General features: G+C 41.7%; 1 protein-coding gene across 1 annotated transcript in view; it reads left to right on the top strand.

Moving 5' to 3' along the window:
* The window catches only part of vav2 (vav 2 guanine nucleotide exchange factor), a gene marked incomplete at its 5' end in the record, with an annotated part of 112,434 nt that overhangs the window by 56,778 nt on the left and 33,508 nt on the right, over positions 1 to 22,148 (top strand). Inside the window, one exon of the mRNA XM_083890029.1 lies at positions 21,149 to 21,207. Within this exon, the coding sequence (XP_083746155.1) occupies positions 21,149 to 21,207 (59 nt within the window). The remainder of the gene's footprint in view (positions 1 to 21,148; positions 21,208 to 22,148) is intronic.

Below are 22,148 nucleotides of genomic sequence, written 5' to 3'. Positions count from 1 at the left end.
GTTGATTGGTTGATTGGTTGGTTGGTTGGTTGGTTGATTAGTTGGTTTGTTGGTTGATTAGTTGGTGGAGTTGAACAGCAGTTGTCATATCTCATGTTGCATCATTGTCTTATGGTGGGCTCTTTTTTCTTCATTCTCTTCCTTCAGTTGGTTAGGATTAGGATTAGGATTAGGGTAAGGGTTAGGGTTAGGATTAGGGTTAGGATTAGGGTTAGGATTAGGATTAGCCTCAGACTCAGGTCCTTGTCTTTATTTTCCCTAAACCTTTACACAGATGAGAGGAAACACGATGTCACAGTCAAACAGTTTATCTTCACATCCATGAACTCAGAGTCAGTGACAGCAAACATCTGCCTCATGAAGACACACACACACACACACACACACACACACACACACACACACACACACACACACACACACACACACACACACAAACACACACACACACACACACACACACACTCATGTAAATACCAGCTAATGCAGGCTGACATGGTCCAGCTCAGCCTTGAGGGCAGGAGCAGATGAATCAGGGAGATCTGACGTCTTCTGTCTGCACAACTCTGTGAAACTAAAAAAAATATTTTCCAACTGTTTTATTTCCTCTGTGAACGTGTGAATGTGTGAATGTGTGAATATGAATGGAATTTTAGTGAAGAACGGACGTTTGAGGATGTTCATGCTTTATTTCTCTGTAAAGACAGAACCATGTTTTCATGTCTGTCATTCTGTCACAGTATTGTGTTTTTGGGGTTTTGAAATGGATAAAAATCACTGTATCAGACTGATGCTAGTGTTTGTGATGCTAGTGTTTGCGATGCTAGTGTTTGTGACGTTAGTGTCTGTGATGCTAGTGTTTGTGATGCTAGTGTTTGCGATGTTAGTGTTTGCGACGTTAGTGTTTGTGATGCTAGTGTTTGTGATGCTAGTCTTTGTGATGTTAGTGTTTGCGATGTTAGTGTTTGCGACGTTAGTGTTTGCGACGCTAGTGTTTGTGATGCTAGTCTTTGTGATGCTAGTGTTTGCGACGTTAGTGTTTGCGACGTTAGTGTTTGCGACGCTAGTGTTTGCGACGCTAGTGTTTGCGATGCTAGTGTTTTAATGTTGTAACATGTTTTCATCTATAATGACAGTGAATATCGATCTCCATACGTCTCTAACATTGATGCACAAACAAACTTACACCGACAACACTTTCCCTTGTGATTTCACCCCATTAAACCCATTTACCCCGTGTGTGTGTGTGTGTGTGTGTGTGTGTGTGTGTGTGTGTGTGTGATATTTGATAAAGCTCTGATTAATATTGCAGACTTCATCTCACTTCACTATTAATGCATTCCTGCTGGTTAGTGTAGCAGCTCTCAGGTGGTTTCTGCTCGTTATGTCAGTGTGTGTGTGTGTGTGTGTGTGTGTGTGTGTGTGTTACTGCAGAGCCCACACACACACACACACACACACACAGAGGAGATAAGGATTGACTGTGTGTGTGAGGCAGCAGAGGGATAAAGAAAGGATGGCCACTCCTTTTTCTCTCTTATCAGTGAGTGAAGAGGAGGATGAAGCAGATTCTCTATCAAACCTCCTCCAAACATCATCTTCATCAGATTTATTGTATTTTACGCTCGTGTTTCTTTTGTTTCGACAGCTCGTAGTTTTATCAGAGAGGTGAGGAAATAACTGTGATGTGTTGTCAGATTAGTCACAACATTATCGTGTCAGAAGACGTGATTTGTCCTCCTTCTCTGATCAGCTGTTAAAACACAGTTATTTTCCATGGACCTCCTCCTCCTCCTCCTCCTCCTCCTCCTCCTCCTCCTCCTCCTCCTCCTCCTCCTCCTCCTCCTCCTCCTCCTCCTCCTGTGATGTTCTGATGAAGATGCAGAGAAACAGGTCACGGTCGAGCTTCTTGTTCCCTGACGACTCCTGAGCTTAAAGTGAGGAAACACACATTAAAGAGTGGAACCTGAGGAGGATGAAATGATGAAATGATGAAATGATGAAATGATGAAATGATGTGTGATAGGAAACTAACGTGTGTCCACTGAGCTCTCACTGAAATAACTGTCTTTATGAAACGTTGATCATTAAAACACAGGGAGATCAGTGTTAGTGATGATGATGATGATGCTGCACTTAAACACAAGAACACCTGTTTGTCTCATTTAGAACAGTTTAAACCATCTGCTGTCATCACGTCCATCATCTGAACTTCTAAACCTGTCAGTGTGATCATAGCAGCACCTCCATCCTCATCTTCATCCTCATCCTCATCCTCATCCTCATCCTCACTGCTGTAGAAGCTGGTCTTCAACACTGGTGTCTTCATCATGAGCTTTAAGCTGCATGTGATGGAGCAACGAGAGGCAACAGTCTGCACCAGAGCACATCTGTCCTCAGGGAGGCGCTGCTGCTGCTGATGATGCTGCTGTTTCTGCTGTTTCTGCTGCTGTTTCTGCTGCTTATTGACACTTCACTGTCGAGCAGCGTGAAACAAGTGAAACACAAGCTCAGACGTGAGGACACGAGCAAACGCAGTCAGACGTCGGCCAGACTCAAGCGTTGTGTTTTCATATTTTGTCATTTCGAGTCCAGGAAGTCGTCATCATTGTTGAATCTCTTTCTACTTTAGAGTTTATAGATATTATATATTTCACAGTGACCTCGTCGTCATGTTGGTCGAGCGATGGTCGTTTCTCTGTGGTTAAATCAAACCCAGGTTGACAGAAGCGACAGTACTGAACAGCATAGTTTTAACATTTTAAAGACATAATGGAAAATGAGAATATTTGTAAAGCAAAGTATTACTGTGATGTTTTGTAGTAAATGATCGGCTGCTGTAGTTGAACGTTTGATTTATTCATATTCATCTGCAGCAGCATTTCCTCTCATATTCTGTGACAATAGTGAGTTTGAAATGAAAATACATAAAAATCATCAAAACTCACAAGATTTTTCCAGTCAATGCAGGATTACTGTGAATATTATGGGATGTTTCTGTGTGAGGAGCAGCTGCTGTCCAGTGATGCTGCAGAAAGCTAATATCACAGTGTGGAGGAGGTCATCTCCTCTTCCTCTCAGTCGTATTTCCAGCCTCAGATTGAGTTTGTTTCGAGTTTCACTTTCAGCAGAGAATAATAATCTGTGATATTATTGATTTAATGAAAATACAGTGAGATGTTCCACAGATCAGAGTCTGTGGAACAGAAGAATCATGAGAGAAGAGATGGAACACTTAGGTTCATAAATGATTTAAACATGATGTTAAAGTCTGAATGAAGAATAGAATAAACAGAAGTTCAGTTAACGTCACTTTAGAGTTTGAAATATTGATCTTTCTTCTTTAAACCTGAGAGTAAAGACCTTTGTCCTCATGTTTTCTGCCTCACGAGTCACAGATTTTTACTGAAAGGTTTCATTTGTGTGTCAAAGAACAGTCCGATCACGACGAGCCTCCACAGGAGAACACTTCCTGCCTCCATCACTTCCTCTCGTGGTGTTTGATCAGGATGATTTGTTCAAACAGTGAAAAGCTGCCTTTGTTTTCTGGACAAACTCTGGACTCCACAGGTCCAGGATCTGCGTTTGCTTTTCATTTCTTTTTAATGGCTCAGAGTCTTCAGGGTTTGGACTCATGAGCAGACGCTGATCTGTGGCCTCATTCTGCTCCTCTGAGGAGGAGGAGGAGGAGGAGGATAAACGCCTGAAAGTGGAGGTCCTTCTTTAAGCTTCTCTGTCACAGCTGCAGCTGCAGCACAGATCTGCTCTGATCTAAGGCTTCATGGACATTAGAGGCTCCTGAAGAGCTGGAGTTAACTGATAAACACAGGTCACATACGTCCTTGTTAATGTTAAAGAAATATAAATTATTCTTTGTGTGTGTGTGTGTGTGTGTGTGTGTGTGTGTGTGTGTGTGTGTGTGTGTGTGTAGCAGCAGCAGCTGCTTCACTCTCTTGTCGACCTCAGAATGAAGAGGTTTGGCCTCATCATTTCACTGCATAGAACTCAGAGCTGATAATTAGAGTGAGTCGTTTCAAACCCTCATCACTTTACTACAACACTGTTATTACACCAGAGGAGAGTCAGTGAAGAGTCAGTGAAGAGTCACTGTCATTACACCAGAGGAGAGTCAGTGAAGAGTCAGTGAAGAGTCAGTGTCATTACACCAGAGAAGGTATTTTGATGTGTGAACTTTCTGAGGTTCCTTGAATGCACCTTGCCTTCATATAATGATTATGACTGGATTGATATTTGAAGGATATCTGTCAGGTATTTGTGTGATATTTGAAGTGAATGTTGCGTTGACTCTGTGCCTGGAGCTGCAGTATATTTCTCTCAGAAACAGAAATGTAATTTCTCCTCTCTGTGATTGGCAGCAGTGATAGCAGTGATAACAGTGATAGCAGTGATAGCAGTGATAACAGTGATAACAGTGATAACAGTGATAACAGTGATAACAGTGGTAACAGTGATAACAGTGATAACAGTGATAACAGTGATAACAGTGATAACAGTGATAGCAGTGATAGCAGTGGTAACAGTGATAGCAGTGATAGCAGTGATAACAGTGGTAGCAGTGGTAGCAGTGGTAGCAGTGATAGCAGTGATAGCAGTGATAGCAGTGATAGCAGTGGTAACAGTGATAACAGTGATAACAGTGATAACAGTGATAACAGTGATAACAGTGATAGCAGTGATAACAGTGATAACAGTGATAGCAGTGATAACAGTGATAACAGTGATAAAAGGTGATAGCAGTGATAACAGTGATAGCAGTGATAGCAGTGATAGCAGTGGTAGCAGTGATAGCAGTGATAGCAGTGATAGCAGTGATAACAGTGATAGCAGTGATAGCAGTGATAGCAGTGATAACAGTGATAACAGTGATAACAGTGATAACAGTGATAGCAGTGATAACAGTGATAATAGTGATAACAGTGATAGCAGTGATAACAGTGATAGCAGTGATAGCAGTGATAACAGTGATAGCAGTGATAGCAGTGATAGCAGTGATAACAGTGATAGCAGTGATAACAGTGATAACAGTGATAACAGTGATAATAGTGATAGCAGTGATAACAGTGATAGCAGTGATAACAGTGATAACAGTGATAACAGTGATAGCAGTGATAGCAGTGATAGCAGTGATAACAGTGATAGCAGTGATAACAGTGATAACAGTGATAGCAGTGATAACAGTGATAACAGTGATAATAGTGATAGCAGTGATAGCAGTGATAACAGTGATAATAGTGAATAAAGAGCAGAGTAAGTGTCAGTTCCATGAACATGTTCCTCAGTCACGTCTTCACTGACTCGTTGATAAAAACCATTTCCTGTGTCGACTCAGACTGATGAGGAAGAACAAGCTTCTGTTATCAAGCGCTTAGAAAACAAATAAGATGCAGCAGCTGCTTTAATGTTTCCTGGTGGAGAGAGAGAGAGAGAGAGAGAGAGAGAGCATGAGAACGAGAGAGAGAGAGAGAAGGAGGAGAAGGACGAGGAGAAAACAGGATGAAGGAGTAAATGAAGCAGCTGTGGAGAAGTGAAGCAGAAACTATATTATTTTTTACGTTTCCCTCCATCTGCTCTTCCTCCTATGGCTTTTCTCTCCTGTGACACTGACCATGTTTCATGAAGCACAACACGACCTCCTCCTCCTCCTCCTCCTCCTCCTCCTCCTCCTCCTCCTCCTCCTCCTCCTCCTCCTCCTCCTCCTCCTCCTCCTCCTCTACAGCCTTCCTCTCAGGTGCATTTAGGCTAATGTTCCATATAATGAAATAGACTCGTGTCATCGTGTCCTTGACCGTTCAAACACAGTTTCATTAGCAGTAGCTTCATTAGCAGTAGCTTCATTAGCAGTAGCTTCATTAGCAGTAGCTTCATTAGCAGTAGCTTCATTAGCAGTAGCTTCATTAGCAGTAGCTTCATTAGCAGTAGCTTCATTAGCAGTAGCTTCATTAGCAGTAGCTTCAGGATTCCTGTGTGAAACAAAGCTCAGCAGCTGCTGCAGATCTTCACCTTTGACCTGAGACGGCGGCAAACTGGGTTTAACCTTTTTAACGTAGAGAACATGACCATGATGTGTATGGAGATGTATGGAAGCTCCTCTGGGACAAAAGGCAGAGAAAAGAAGACGCCGCTGTTTTTCTGCCTTTTCAGGCTCTTTGTTATTTTTCAAACATTTAACAAATGACTCCATCAAAGTAAAAGCCTGGAACAGATGCTTTCACCAGGAGAAGCTGTCGTCCTTCAGGCTCTGTCTGCTCACACAGGCACTGGATATCAGTATATATATATATATATATATATATATATATATATGTATATATATATATATATATGTATATATATATATATATATATATATATATATATATATGTATATATATATATATATATATGTATTATTATGTGGAGCCTGAAGGACATGATGTCATGTGATCCAGACTCAATTAGTAAATCACAGTCTGCACTTTAATTCTTCTGTTTTTCATTGTTTGCTCGATGGTAATTCTTAAAGAAACTAATATCACTTTTTTCATTATAGTATTTCATATTTTTTATTTTCTAATGGTTTTGACAGTTTTGACTGAGCTGAAGTGAAGCTCATTACTGTGAGTGTGTGTTTAGGAACAACAACAACAACAACAACAACAACACACTGATCACATCTCACTGATGAAACTCTGTGACCTTCAGTCTCAGTCTGTGACCTTGAGTCTCATCACTGTTTACATTCATGTGTCATGTGACTCTTTCCTCCTGTGGTTTCATCACTGAAATGACATAAACAGTGAGGAGATGATGAAACCATGGCAACAGTCATATATTCTGTTATGTATTTTTAATTTAACTTTTATTTAAACATGTTATCTCATAGAGACACAGGCTCTGAATGTTATCAGTGACAGGATTGTGTAGTTTGTGTATTTACTGTGTTGTGATCTTTGAGCTCTGGGCTTTTGTCGCTGTTGTTATGAAAAAGTGAATTACACTTTTACAATCATTTACACTTGATCTGTAGTTCATGGTGTTTGTAGTTCTGTGAAAATCAAAATAACAATAAACCAGATTAGATTAGATTAGATTAGATTAGTTAGTTAGTGAGTGGACTAACAAAGAGAACATGTGGACAGTGTGTTTTCTTCAGTGTGTTGTTGTGTTAGTGTGTTTCACACCAGTGTGTTTTCTTCATATGAATATCATTGTGTTTTAGAGGAGAAAAGGTGTTTGTTAGATTCACTTGCTGATGTTTTGTCCTGTTGTGTTTTAATTGACCTGTGAATCCACTGAGTGTAAAGAGTTGATCACACAATTAAACCAATCACATCCATTTGAAAAGCTCTATTGTGCTCATTTCCTTCTCTTTTATGCTTTATTGTTATAGCCTCACATTTACTGCTGTGTTCTCTCTCACTGCTCATCAGACTCATTTTAAACCTCAGCAGCAGCTGTTTGTGTTTGTGTTTGTGTTTGTGTTTGTGTTTGTGTTTGTGTCCGTCAGTACAAACATGTGGAGAAGAATCCTCTCAGAACATTTAAGTCCTAAAGAAACAGCTCAGTGTTCACAGATTTAGATTTATGAACGTCTGCAGACGACTCTTAGTTTGACCAAATTACAAATTCATTCATAACTGAATAAATGAACTGAGATTAAAGTGAGAAAGTGTTTTTATTCAGTCGTTAATGAGGTTTTCACGTTAAAATCATCATTTTTAACTGGAGATTCTTTTATAATTCTCTGTGTTTGATCTTTGTGCTCTCTGACTTTATATACAGTATAGTATATGTGTATATATATATATATATGTACATGTATACAGCATTTAGCAGGAGACCAAGACCATGAACCTGAACACAGTTTAAAAACACTCTGCTGCCTCGTGTGTTCTCTCTTGTCATTGTGCTGCTGCACTGAAGTCGTTCTCCACAGACCTGAGCAAAGATACAAGGAACACACACACACACGCATGCACACGCACACACACACACAGCCTGGAGGTTAGAGGGAGCAGACAGACAAGGATTTACCTTCACTCACTGCCTTTTCAGGCTAATGAGCTGCAGCTATAGCACAGACCTGGGGGTGTGGCTTATGAGCATCAGGGCGTGGCCATGTGTGTGTGTGTGTGTGTGTGTGTGTGTGTGTGTGTGTGTGTGTGTGTGTGTGTGTGTGTGTGTGTGTGTGTGTGTGTGTGTGTGTGTGTGTGTGTGTGTGTGTGTGTGTGTGTGTGCGCGCTGCTTTCCTCACATCGTCAAATAGAATGTCTGTGATTCCTGTTCACACTGAGAAACCTGCTGTTAGCAACATTTAGGTGTTGTTCATGTTCACACCATGTTTGTGTGTTGTTGTTGTGTTGTGTTGTGTTGTTTAGCTCCTCCCTCTCAGTGTTTTGTGTTGAGCTCTAAACAGTTGTGGTTGTTTGTTGCGTGGTGGCGTGACTCTGAACTCATCATCCTGAGTGTTTCAGGTGAGCAGAGACCTGTGTGTGTGTGTGTGTGTGTGTGTGTGTGTGTGTGTGTGTGTGTGTGTGTGTGTGTGTGTGTGTGTGTGTGTGTGTGTGTGTGTGTGTGTGTGTGTGTGTGTGTAGTAATGACATGTATATCAGATTAAAGATGGCCTTTACAGTGAGGCTCACATGTCACTAACACTCTGTGACACAGAGACAAATCCATGAAGACTGTGATGTCACACTCTTACACGCACACACACACACACACACACACACACACACACACACCTGTGTCTGAGCTGTGACACTTCTAATAAAGCTGAATGTGAGGAAGAGAGAACTCGCTGTCAAACTGAGTCTGTGCGTGTGTGTGTGTTCTTGTACTTGCAGCATACTGAGGACCAGTGAGGGTTCAAATTTTGGACGACATAGTTTGGTATGATGTTTTTGTCAAATTTTGGACCAACAATTTTGGGTCCAATTTTTTTTCACATTTTTGATCAATTTTTTTTTCAAATTTTGGGTCAATTTTTTTTTTCAAATTTTGGACCAAAAATTACACAAAAAAATCTAAAAAGTTTTCCAGCCCTTTTTGCTCTGGGGCTCCACCTGCAGACATTTTATGGTACTGCACCCAGTAGTTCTTTGTAGATGTCATTCATGAAGTAGATATTTGTAATTGTGTTGATTTATAAAGTGGAAATGCTGGTCCTCAGTATGCAGCAAGTACAATAATGTGTGTGTGTGTGTGTGTGTGTGTGTGTGTGTGTGTGTGTGTGTGTGTGTGACAGACAGGTCAGAGATTAAACATCACATCAATAATAAAACCAAGCGTCACAATCACCAGTGAAGAAGAAGAAATGTGGAGGATAGTGAATCGATATTGTTTTGTTCCTCTTCCTGTTCCTGTTCCTGTTCCTGTTCCTCTTCCTCTTCCTCTTCCTCTTCCTCTTCCTCTTCCTCTTCCTCTTCCTTTTCCTCCTCCTCTTCCTCTTCCTCTTCCTGTTCCTCTTCCTCTTCCTGTTCCTCTTCCTGTTGTGGTTTTAGATGTAGTTCTATGATGTTTGTGTGTAAAGATAATAGCACACTCACATCACTCTGATTCACTCTCTGATCATTTGAAATAACTAGATGTGTTTAGTCGACACGTTAAAGCTTCAGAAATGTGATCAGTGATATTTTAACAGTCAGTAGTTGGTAAATTAGCAGAAGCTGGAGGAGAAGAGTCCTGGAAACATCTGAAATGACCCTTTAAATGTGCATGAGTGAGACTTTTAATGTCCCAGTAAAACACATCATTAACTCTGTCACAGTGTGACCCTGTAATCCAACACAAGTGTTAGGATTATCTTAATGTCACAGATTAAACGTTCACATGTATTTAGGGTTAGAATAAAAACCTCAGTTTTTTAAAAAGCCTCCTCCCTCTCCTCTCCTCTCTCCTCTCTCCTCTCTCCTCCTCTCTCTTGTCTCCTCTCTCCTCCCTCCCCCCTCCTCTTTTCACTCTCCTCTCTCCTCTCATCTCTCCTCCCCCCTCCCTCCTCTCTCCTCTCTCCTCTTTCCTCCCTCCTCTCTCCCCTCTCCTCTCTCCTCCCCCCTCCCTCCTCTCTCCTCTCTCCTCCATGTCAGTCTATGGTGAGAGACAGTGAATGAAGAGCTATAATGAGGCTCAGTCTGCTGCAGAGAGCTGTCTGAGGCTGTGATGTGTCACTCCGTGTGTGTGTGTGTGTGTGTGTGTGTGTGTGTGTGTGTGTGTGTGTGTGTGTGTGTGTGTGTGTGTGTGTGTGTGTGTGTGTGTGTGTGCGTGTGCTGAATAAAGGCATTCCCCCTCCTCTTCCTCTTCCTCTTCCTCCCTAAAGTGAACTGCTTCCAAATGCCATCAGGGATCTGGACGAGGTCCAGACACTTCCCTCTGAGGTCCTCTGGTGTCTGTCCAACACACACACACACACACACACACACACACACACACACACACACACACACACACACACACACACACACACACCTCAAACATCTTCCTTCTCTGTCAGAAACAGTTTGTCTTTGACACAAAGTGACTCAGTCGTATCAGTTCATTGAAGAAGCAGCAAATCATAGTGAAGACTTCCTGTTTATACCTTTAAAGTCATTCAGATGATGTTGATTTTACAAACTATATGTTTTTTGTGATCCTCCTGATGAGAACAATGGAGCAGTGATGGAGGAGTGATGGAGGAGTGATAGAGGAGTGATGGAGGAGTGATGGAGGAGATCAGCTGATGAAGAACATTGTCAGTTTGTTCTTCTTCTCCATCTCTGCACATTCACTCATTCATCTATTATTCAGTGTTTATTGACCATTATTGTGAATGAAAAGCAGCTCAGCTCAGAACGTATGGACCATTGATTTCTCCTCCTGAACAAACCTCACAGACGTTTGTTCCACTGTTTGTTTCCACTGTGTGTGTGTGTGTGTGTGTGTGTGTGTGTGTGTGTGTGTGTGTGTGTGTGTGTGTGTGTGTGTGTGTGTGTGTGTGTGTGACACGTGTCCACGAGCGTCATTCATGATCTTATCTTCATTAACACATCATTCATCACTCTCCTCTCTTTATGTGTGTGTGTGTGTCACACACTGACACACTTTCCTCTTCCTCTTCCTCCTCTTCCTCCTCTTCCTCCTCCTCCTCCTCTTCCTCCTCCTCCTCTTAACTCTGTGACCACAGAATCCTCATGAATCCTCAGACTCAGTTTCACTTGCCTCTGAAACATATTCCCATGATGCATCACTACAGCTCCTCTTGATAAAAACCTCAGAGTGTTTTTATGGTCACAGAGAAGACGTTTCCTTCATAAATGTCTGACTTTGGTGAAATAACTATTTCTTTGTGTCATTGTTAGTGTTTGTTAGTGTTGTTGTGCTTTAGCTGCTTTAACACAGTCTGATTTGTCTTATTTTGTGACATCATTGTAAATGTTGACTTTGTTCAAGTGATTGTTTCTGTCTGAGTGACGTGTTCTGTTCTTTATCTTTGACAATATTATCTCTGCTTATTTAAAATGAACGAAAGCCTCATGGTTACTGATGACGATGATGCTGCTGCTCTCTGCTGCCCCTGCTGACAGACATGTGCAACTGCAGCCAGACAAAGTGATAATGTCACATATTAAATGTCCCTGCTCTTCAAAAACTATCAGCACTGACTTCATCCTCACGTGAAACATGGATTCTTTGTAACTTAGTGATCAGTCGAGTTATCGTCTTAATCCAGATTAGTGTGTAAATAATCTGTGTGTTGTTGTTGTTGTTGTTGTTGTTGTTGGACAGAGATGTGAACACTGATCATTCACAAACATTAACCAGCGTCATGAGAGGGAATTATTCACTACAGCAGCGAACCTCACCCTCTCACTATCACCCTGTCACTATCACCCTGTCACTATCACCCCCCCCCCCCTTATCATCATGCATTATTCTTTTTTTGGTGTCTTGTCGTGGCCTGAAGCTGTAACCACATCACACACACACACACACACGTTTTCAGCCACTGTGAATATATTCACTGTGAAGTCGGGGGTTCAGTGATGTTCATGATGTTCTGGGATGTGGGGGGTTTAGAGTGTGTGACACACACACACACACACACACACAGACTGTCAGCTGACGTCGACACACTAAAGTCCCTGAAGGTTAACGAACACCAAAGTCACGACGCTCTGACGAGACGTTCACGGTTCATGGACTCAGACGTCGAGAGGAACTTTGGAATAAAGACGAGCAGATTTATTCTGTTCTGTCAGAGTTTACACTGCTTCTGATGTGTGTGTGTGTGCGTGCGTGCGTGCGTGTGTGTGGCTGAAGGACACGAACACACACAGTAAAGTGTTGTTTGATTTCTCTAAAGTTAAGATGATCAGATTATTTCATTATTAAATAGACATTGATAATCTTTCAGAATACAATTGTAGCCTCTGCTTCACTCACTTTGATCTTGTTATAGAACATCATCCTTCCTTCCTTCACTCCCTTCCTTCCCTCGTCACCTCGGCGTGTCATTGATGATGTGTTCAGTTCCTCAGGTGATGTGAAGCTCTGTTGTGAAGCTCTGATGTGACCTCTCTGTGACCTCTCTGTGACCTCTCTGTGACCTCTCTGTGACCTCTCTGTGACCTCTCTGTGACCTCTCTGTGACCTCTCTGTGACCCTGACAGAACAGATGAGATACATTCTTTTATAAATGTAAATATATAAACATTAAATGGAAAAATGATCAGATTTATATAAAACTACATGTGACCCACATACAGTCATTGTTCTTATTTGCAGACACAAAGACTTTTTAATGTTTTTGAACGACCAACAAAGAAGTTAAACATGGAGATGTTCATGAAAAACACTTTACAATCTTTGAGTGATTTCATGTTTCTGTAGAGGCTGAATGTGAGAGTGTGAACCTCCTTCCTCCTCCTCCTCCTCCTCCTCCTCATTGATGTTGGTGGTGCATTGATTGACTCCTCCCTCTCACATGTGGACGATCCATGTCCATGTTTTTGTCTTCACACATGAGAAGTTTGAAGGTGATGAAAACGTTGCCAGGAGCAGAAACAGGAAGTGTCATCTTTGAGATGAATGTGTGGAGATGTTAGAGTCGTTCTGCTGCTTTAGAGGAGCAGGAGGAGCAGGAGGAGCAGGAGGAGCAGGAGGAGCTTCTGCAGGAGGAGCTTCTGCAGGAGGTGCAGGATCAGTGAAAAACACTCGAGTCTCATTTCCAGCTAATAATAGAAATAGAGGATTTTTATTTGTGTCCAAAAATATTCTGACAAATTGTAATAATCACAAGCTATGATCAGATCCTGGATCTGGTTATTGTGTTGTTGTGTTGTTGTGTTATTGTGTTTCCAAACCTTATCAGTGTGTGAGTGATGAGTTTTCAGTGTGAGGCGTTTGCTCATCAACACGTGTCAGATGGTGATAAAGTCCAGCGTCTGATAAAGAGACGACGTTCAGTTCAGTCTGAGAAAAAACTCACTTTTATTGACAGATAAACATTTTAGAGAAGAAAGAGAGAAAATTATGATCCTCCATGTTCTGCACACAGTATATACATACATACATACATACATATATATATATATATATGTATGTATGTATATACTGTATACACACATATATATAATGGACAGAGTTGGGCTGATTCATCATCAGCAGACTCCTCCTCCTTCGTCCCTCTGACAGCATTTTAATGGTCACAGAGTCAAGTGGGCGGAGCCTAATGAAACCTCTCAGTTCATTTGTCACATTCTGTCCTTCCATCGTCCTGATGAGCTCTGGTCCAGGTGGAGTGAGTGTCTCCGCAGAGACATCACTCACTGTTTCACTGTTTCACTGTTTCACCACAGAGACCAGTGTTATTTCATAAAAGAGCAGAAAGTGTTTGCTTTGTTACCTGAAAACTGAACGTGTTTCACTGCAGCTTTGGGACAAAGATTTATTCTTTAAAGTCCCTTTATGTTTTATATCCCAGCTCCTGTTTCTGCTCCTGAGCCAGATAAAAAAACAACAAACACTTTGTATGAGGAGAATATAAAAGTGAATATAAGGGTGAATATAAGGGTGAATATAACAGTGAATATAAAGGTGAATATAAAGGTGTCTCCAGCTCTGTCCCTGTGGATCAACACTACAGTGTGATAAGAGTTTTACATTCAGAGGATGAAATAACTACAGTATCGTGGTCTTCCACAGAAACAGCGTCCCTGACGACAGCAGAGTGTGAGTTAATGGAGCAGCTTCACCAGGTGAAGTCGTTCCACTTGTGTTTGAGAAACCGCACCAACAACCTTCACACTCTGCAGCCTCACAAACCGCTGCACTCATGCAATATTCACTCTTATTATTCTGATGGTTTCATTAGCAGCAACATAATCATAAAAATATATACGGCGTGGAAATCAACTTTGTATTGAAGGTCCCACGTCTTATTAAAGTATTTAACTGGTGTTTATGTGTGATGCTTTTCTTAAATAAAGCACACACACACACACACACACACACACACACACACACAGTTTGTCATGTTAATAAGACGCAGCAGAATAACAGAGTCATGTGACCTGAGACAAACGTCTCTGTTGTAAAGCACTAAAACTCTGTTTTATAGGTTTAAGCAGAAGCTGCTGCTCATTAACATGTGTTTATGTGTTTATTTATTTGTTTATTAACAGTAACAATAAAATCACTCCTTTGAGAAACTGAAAATAGTGTTTTTTAAACGTTTATTTTAAACGTATCACCAGTATGTTGTTTATTTTGTTGGTTGGTTTTCATTCATCATTTAATTGAATGAAAACATTATTTTATTTAAGATTGCAGTTTAATCACAAAATGTAGTTTGTAGAGAATAATCTTGTTCATCTTCTCTCTTTATAAACACTGTGATATTATGTTAAACATCAACAAAGACTGAGAGGAAGTTTGTTTCCTCACAAACAGGCTCAGTTATTACATAATTAATGAGGTGTTTGTTACTTTTTATATGAAAACATGTTTTAAATCTACTGACGTGTTTTAGTCTCTAAACACAGTTTAACGTCACACACACACACACACACACACACACACACACACACACACACACACACACACACACACACACACACACCCTTATCTGCTCCAGCAGAGGAGTGTGTCTCACCCCCCCCCCCCCTTACTCCTGGATTACTCATGTTGGTTTAATCCCATTCATTCATTCACTGAGCCTCATTCTGACATGCAATGGACCATGACACACACACACACACACACACACACACACACACACACACACACACACACACACAGACAGACATGTGCCTGCAGTGTCTGATAAGAATGATGTTGGAGTACTTGTAGCCTCCTCCTCCTCATCTTCATCTTCCTCATCCTCTTCCTCATGTGAGACCCTGTTTCCTCTCCTCCTCCTCCTCCTCCTCCTCCTCATCTTCATCTTCCTCATGTGAGACCCTGTTTCCTCTCCTCCTCATCATCATCATCACCATCATCATCATCATCTTCCTCCTCTCTCTGTTTCCTTGTTTCATCATGATCTTCACACACACACACACACACACACACACACACACACACACACACACACACACACACACACACACACACACACACACACACACACACACACACACACACACACACACTCATCATCTGCTTCAGTGTCACTGATTCTTCTTCTTCTTCTTCTGTGGTGGATGAACGTGAGAGTGCCTCAGATTAAGGTCAAAGGTCATCTTGTGTCCAGACATCTTAGATCAATAATCATTATGATGATATTCATGTTCAGGTGAACTCTCTAGTTAGTTTGATGTTGTTGGTCACAGTCATGTGGATGATTTAATCTGAGCTTGACTTTAGCTTTAGTCGTCACAAACACTGGTTTCTCTGGTTTAATCAAACGTTGTTGTTGTTGTTGTTGTTGTTGTTTGGGCTGAAGCTGCAGCTGTTTATTGTTAACTCTGTTGTTAGGAAACCTCAGATAATTCATCTGTGTTATACATGAACATACACTAGAGTTTGGCCGTTCACACATTCACACTCACACATTCACACTGTAGGTGTGAGAGTGAATGGTTGTTTGTCTCTGTGATGAACTGCTGACCTCTGACCTCTGACCTCTGACCTCTGAACCTGCCTTTCACTCTGTCACCTGAGATTAAGTCCATCCTCTGAATGACTTGTTCTTAAAGATGATGCTGCACATTTTCTTCTTGTTAAAAAAGACCCTGTTTTTTGTCGTCTTCAGATTCTCTTCTCTCCCTTTTTCTTTCTTCGTCATCTTCATCCTCTCTTCGTTCTTCCTCTTCATCTCCAGTGGACTCAGACGTTCACCAGTGTCTGTAGTGTCAGTGAATGTGTGGAGCAGCTGCTGTTCACTGAGGCAGAGTTTGTTAAAGCTGGCTTTTAAACAGCATCTTAGCTGAAGCACGTTGTTATGTGTGTTTGATTTTCCTCTTGACGAGAACACAGTGTGATCATCATGGTGTGTGTGTGTGTGTGTGTGTGTGTGTGTGTGTGTGTTAGCTCTCACATTAGCCGCTGCCGTCCTTTACACGTGAACCACAACGACTTCAGATCAGATCAATGTTGGAGGTCGTGAGGATCAATCTGTGTCTGATCGATCTGTGATCACATGATCTGATCAATGGTTCTGATCCTGATGGAGGCAGGACACACACACACACACACACACACACACACACACACACACACACACACACTAAGGATTAAAAACCTTTAAGCTCATTTCCAATCAGTCATGACTCTGAGACAGCTTACACACACACACACACACACACACACACACACACACACACACACACACACACACACACACACACACACACACACACAGATGCTGCGTGTCACTGAGGCTAAATGAGGTCTTTGGGTCAGCAGCAGCATCAGACTGGCTCTGGTCCTGATCCTGGTCCTGGTCCTGGTCTTGAGCTTTCTAGTTTTATTCTGTGATAATCTGAACTCAAATCATTATAAAACACCTTAACGTTGAAGTTCCTCTCTCTAGATTAATAAAGATCTTCCTACAGTCTTTTATCTTTTATCCTAATCCAGCAGCAGACATTATTTATACAGACGTCATAAAAGAGAGCAAACAACACTTTTATGGCCATATATACACTATATATTGTAGTGTGTGTGTGTGTGTGTGTGTGTGTGTGTGTGTGTGTGTGTGTGTGTGTGTGTGTGTGTGTGTGACAAACTGCAGCTCGACAAACACTTTGCTTTATGGTCTGTGAAGAATGAGCTTCTTTTATTTTAGTGTGAAAACATAAAGAAATCAAAACCAAGAAAGAAAAGAAGACAAACTCCTGCAGGCAGTGACACACACACACACACACACACACTCAGCCATCTGTTCTCTCCTCACGTTGGCAGACTGACATACGTGGAGGAATGTTTTCCTCTCAGAGTGTGAACACTTCGTAAATATAGAAATATATACACATATATATATATATATATATATATATAATTATAGTCATCCTCCTCGTCTCCTCCTCGTCTCCTTGTCTCCTCCTCGTCTCCTCCGTGTCAGGTGTAATCTGAACGGTCAGTTCCAGTCAATAATCCCGGTCATGTGGACATTTTGTTGTAGATTATAATCAGATTTGAGGCCCCGCCCCCTCCCGCAGTTAATGGCACAGGTTTAAATTAGATTTGTTAGTGATGACCAGCAGAGGCAGTCCTGACTCTGTTGCCAGGGGAAACGTGCCTTTACACACACACACACACACACACATTTATATGTCCTGATATAAAGCTGGAGTAAGTACTAAAGTAGTAAAAGGTAAAATTCGATGCATAAATCTAACATTTGCGTGTCATTTTAACACAGACGTGAGAAGACGTTTCCACTTCCTCTGAAAACAGATTGCATATTAACATTTTTCATGGAGGCCAGGATTCTCTCCAGGATCGTGACATATTTTTCACATTATGTCACGACAAGCTGACGTGAAAGGTGCAAAATGAGATTGAATATGAATACACTTTATATCACGGTGTATGGAAGTCACGCAGGGAAACTCAGTGCTGGATGGTGGTGCTTTGATGTCCTTTAATGTCCTTTAATGGCTTTAATGGCTTTAATGGCTTTATTGTCCTTTAATGGCTTTAATGGCTCTGATCTCTGGCCTTTAAAGCAGCTTCTTTGACCTTTGACCCTGACAAACCTGTAGAACTCAGCTGTTTTTACCTGTGAAGGATTGTTAATCTCTTTGAATGCTGAAATGATCCAGCTGCGGACACAGATGTTGTCACACATTCGAAGGCGTTGTGGTGAACAGAGTTTCACCAGCAGGGGGCAGTCAGGCACTGAGGTGAGCCAACTGTAAACAGTGATTTCTTACCCTGTTGAAATGAGATGAGAATCAACACAGTGATCGATAACTCTATGTTTAACGTCCACTCAATGGTTTTATATGTGTGTTTTTAAGCCAGTAACCGACGCTGAGGCGGTTTATCACATGCTAAACGAGAGTTAAGGTTGTTTGTTATCGCTGTGAATAGATTGTAGTTACGGTGTTGTGACGTCTTATCCGAGAGATTCTGTTGTTTTTCCGGTCACGGAAAAAAACGAGGCTGTAGTGTGTGCGTGCGTGTGTGCGCGCGTGTGTGCGCGTGCGTGCGTGTGTGCGCGCGCTCACTTCTACTATGTTAGTGGACCCGGTAGCATTTTAAGCTAGCGATCTTTATGCTAACGCGTTAGCATAAACGTTAGCAGACTTAATCGTCACAAAAACAACAAACATATGGATTATTCAGCGACAAAAGGAGAGATAATGACGTGACGCCAGCGTCTGAACCTCTTATAAACCTTCTCTCTGCTCACGGGGTGAGTTTTCATGAACGTCGTTAAGCTACGTTATGTTAGTGTTCAAGTCTTAGTCACATACAGAGATTAAAACGTGGTTTGTCTTTTAATAATCCACTGTGCGATTGTGACTGTGTTGTTATTAGCTAGATCCAGGGCTACAAACATGTGCTGATGTGCTTTAATCATGTGTGAATGACACAGCGTTGTGTATTAAGTATTGACTGTGATGCTAATGACAGCAACTAGCTAAGCGTTAGCAGCTAATTCAGTAACAGACTGATCTATCCACACTAATATGACTACACCAGTGTAAAGACAAGAAATGATAACAGAATAATAAGCCAACCCCTCCTCCTGGTTATATTGTTTAAGTAACTTCATTTAAAATGTTAAGAGATTATTATATCCAGTTGTTGTATGTATTGTATATGTATTGTTCTGTGTAGCTCACAACAACAGTATCTGTGCTCATACAGAGAGGTGTACTTTCACTGACAGCTGATGTAAATGTGATGATTGTGTTTGGTTGATTCTGCAAATCTTTGAGGCTAAAATTCTCCCTAAAGCAGTTTTAAGAGTGTCTACATTCAAATGACCACATCTGATTCAAATATGATCTGGTTTACATGTGTTAGACGTTGTTGGAAAGTTTAGAAAACACACTTTCACAATCTGTAAATAACTCAAAATGTCCCTGGGCAGAGTTGTTCCCGGTTTTGCCGTGGCTGACCACACATTATGTGACGACTCGCTGCAGCGCCGCCTGGTGACCACATGTCACCAAGCAGCAACCCTCACTGCTGAGGCTAAATGAAGGTCCTTTTTGTGTGTGTGTGTTGTGTGTGCGTGTGTGTGTTGTGTGTGCGTGTGTGTGTTGTGTGTGCGTGTGTGTGTTGTGTGTGCGTGTGCGTGTGTGTGTGTGTGTGTGTGTGTGTGTGTGTGTGTGTGTGTGTGTGTGTGTGTGTGTGTGTGTGTGTGTGTGTGTGTGTGTGTGGTGCTCCAGTGTGCAGAGAGCAGTCACAGTGCATGAGTGCATGTTAAGGAGGTTGTGTGATGGTAGACTGGACACATATTGGAGTCATTAAGCATGAACATGACTGCCTATTACACGGCTCTTTAGCGACACAGAGAACAAGCTCTTATCATTGAGAGAGAGAGCGATGGCCCCGCTGAGGTCCTTCCTCCACAGATGGAGATGAATGGAGATGAAGGTCCACAGCTCAGGTCTCTGTTGAACACCAGTCAAAGGTTGTGGTCAACACCACTCCACTCTGAAGAGCTGCACGGTCTCTTCACCGCAGCCATTAGCATTAGCTCTGTGTGAATGTTAAACATGACGAGCAGAGACGACAGGTGCAGAAGAAACGCACAAAGAGAGGCTGAGATAACAGCGAGGCATCTGCCTTTGTCACGGTGCTGCAGGAGGAAGTGCACTCAGGAGAGGCTAATGAGGCACTGTGTGTGTGTGTGTGTGTGTGTGTGTGTGTGTGTGTGTGTGTGTGTGTGTGTGTGTGTGTGTGTGTGTGTGTGTGTGGGGGTCGTCTTCAGCCCTAAAGTCAGTCACATGAGAATCAAACCTGCTTCAGTGGAGTCACATGACTCGGTCAGATTCACCTGAAACTGCAGAGTTTTAAGGTCACAACATACGAGAGTTTAGGTCGAGTAAGAAGTAGAGCTGCAACTAACGATTATTTTTCATAATCGGTTAATCTGTCGATTATTTTCTCGATTAATCGATGAATCGTTTAGTCCGTAAAATGTCAGAAAATGTGAAAAAACGTTGATCAGTGTTTGTCAAAGCTGGAAATGATGATGTTCTCGAACGTCTTTGTTTTGTCCACAAAACAAAATGATTCAGTTTTAACGATTTATTTGTTTATTTGGAGCAAAGAAACCAAGAAAATATTCACATTTAAGAAGCTAAAACAATCAATGTATGAAATCTTGTTTTAATAATGAAAAAAGCTTCAAACCGATTATTGATTATCAAAATAGTGGACGATTAATTTAGTAACCAATTAATAATCGATTCATCGATTAATCTATTGAGAAGAAGTGGATTCAAACAAACTCCTGCTCCACTTCATAAAATCCTGAGATCCATCTTTTATTAAATCTCGTGAGACTACAGCGATCACGTGAGATTTGACTGAAAGTGTTTCCTCCAGTTGTTCCTTGTCCGATCTCCATGTTTTTAAATAAAAGTTTAATGACATTATCGTTAATGTGTTTCGTGTTAAAGTGAACTGAAGATGTACTATAAATATTAAGAGTTTGAAAGAAATGAGAGAAACGTAACTAACAGTTTGTGTGTGTGTGTTTCAGGTGATCTCTGCTCTGTCGAGGATTTCTCATCACAGCATCGCTCAGAACAAAGGCATCAGGTTAGTGTTCACTCTGTCATTCATCATGTGATCATCATCATGTGATCATCGCTCATGTTCATCAGTGTCACACACACACGAGTGAATCTGAGATTTTTTCACATATTCAGAGTCAGGTGAGCATTAGCATCTGCAGCTTTACGTTGCTCAGGTAATGAGCTGCAGCTGCAGCAGTGAGACGTCTCCATCTGTCACTCAAACTGTCATCTTTTCTCGCCGATAATGACAGAGCTGAGAAAATGGGTGACTCTGGAATGTTCCTCTGATTTCTCTTCATTGGCTCAATCTGCTGCAGCTCGGTGGCTCAGCGGCGCCACATTAAAGACATTTCATCCATTTGACTAATGAGTTGATGGAGCGTGGCCATTAGAGCCAGGAAATGAAGGGAGGAGAGAGAGAGAGAGAGAGAGAGAGAGACACAGAGAGAGACACAGAGAGAGAAAGAGAGAGAGGGCGTTAATAAGAAGAAGCTGCTGACCGTCGCCTCGTTCTCTCTGCACATGTTACTGTGAGCCGTCAGAAATCAATGCTGCAGTGACCTGAGTGTAAATGGTGCTTCACACTCTTTAACCCTTTAACTCACTTTAAATTCAACAGTCAGAATATTCATCAACCAGTAAACGCTCAGCTCCGCCCCCCGAGGGTCAGAGGGCACCACCGAGATGGAGTCGCCGTCCTTTTAGGTGAAGGACAAGCCCATGACTGTGGACGGGTTAGACTGTCCTTCAGGCCCTGAGGTCACTCTGACCTCTGACCTTTGACCCTGCTTTTGCCACTCAGATTTAGTGTGACTCTATCATGACATTACATTAATCTCCTTACGTCCTACAAACCTACATCAGTACTTTCTACCTACCTTCTTCTAGCAGACCTTCATAAGAACCTACTGGACAAGTAGGATAAGTGATGATTCTCACTGATGTTGTGATGGTTTATGATTC

The sequence above is a fragment of the Microchirus variegatus genome, assembly GCF_963457635.1.
Source record: "Microchirus variegatus genome assembly, chromosome: 1".
Taxonomy (NCBI): Eukaryota; Metazoa; Chordata; class Actinopteri; order Pleuronectiformes; family Soleidae; genus Microchirus; species Microchirus variegatus.
The sequence above is the reverse complement of the archived record's forward strand: the minus strand, read 5'-3'. Positions and strand labels throughout refer to the sequence as shown.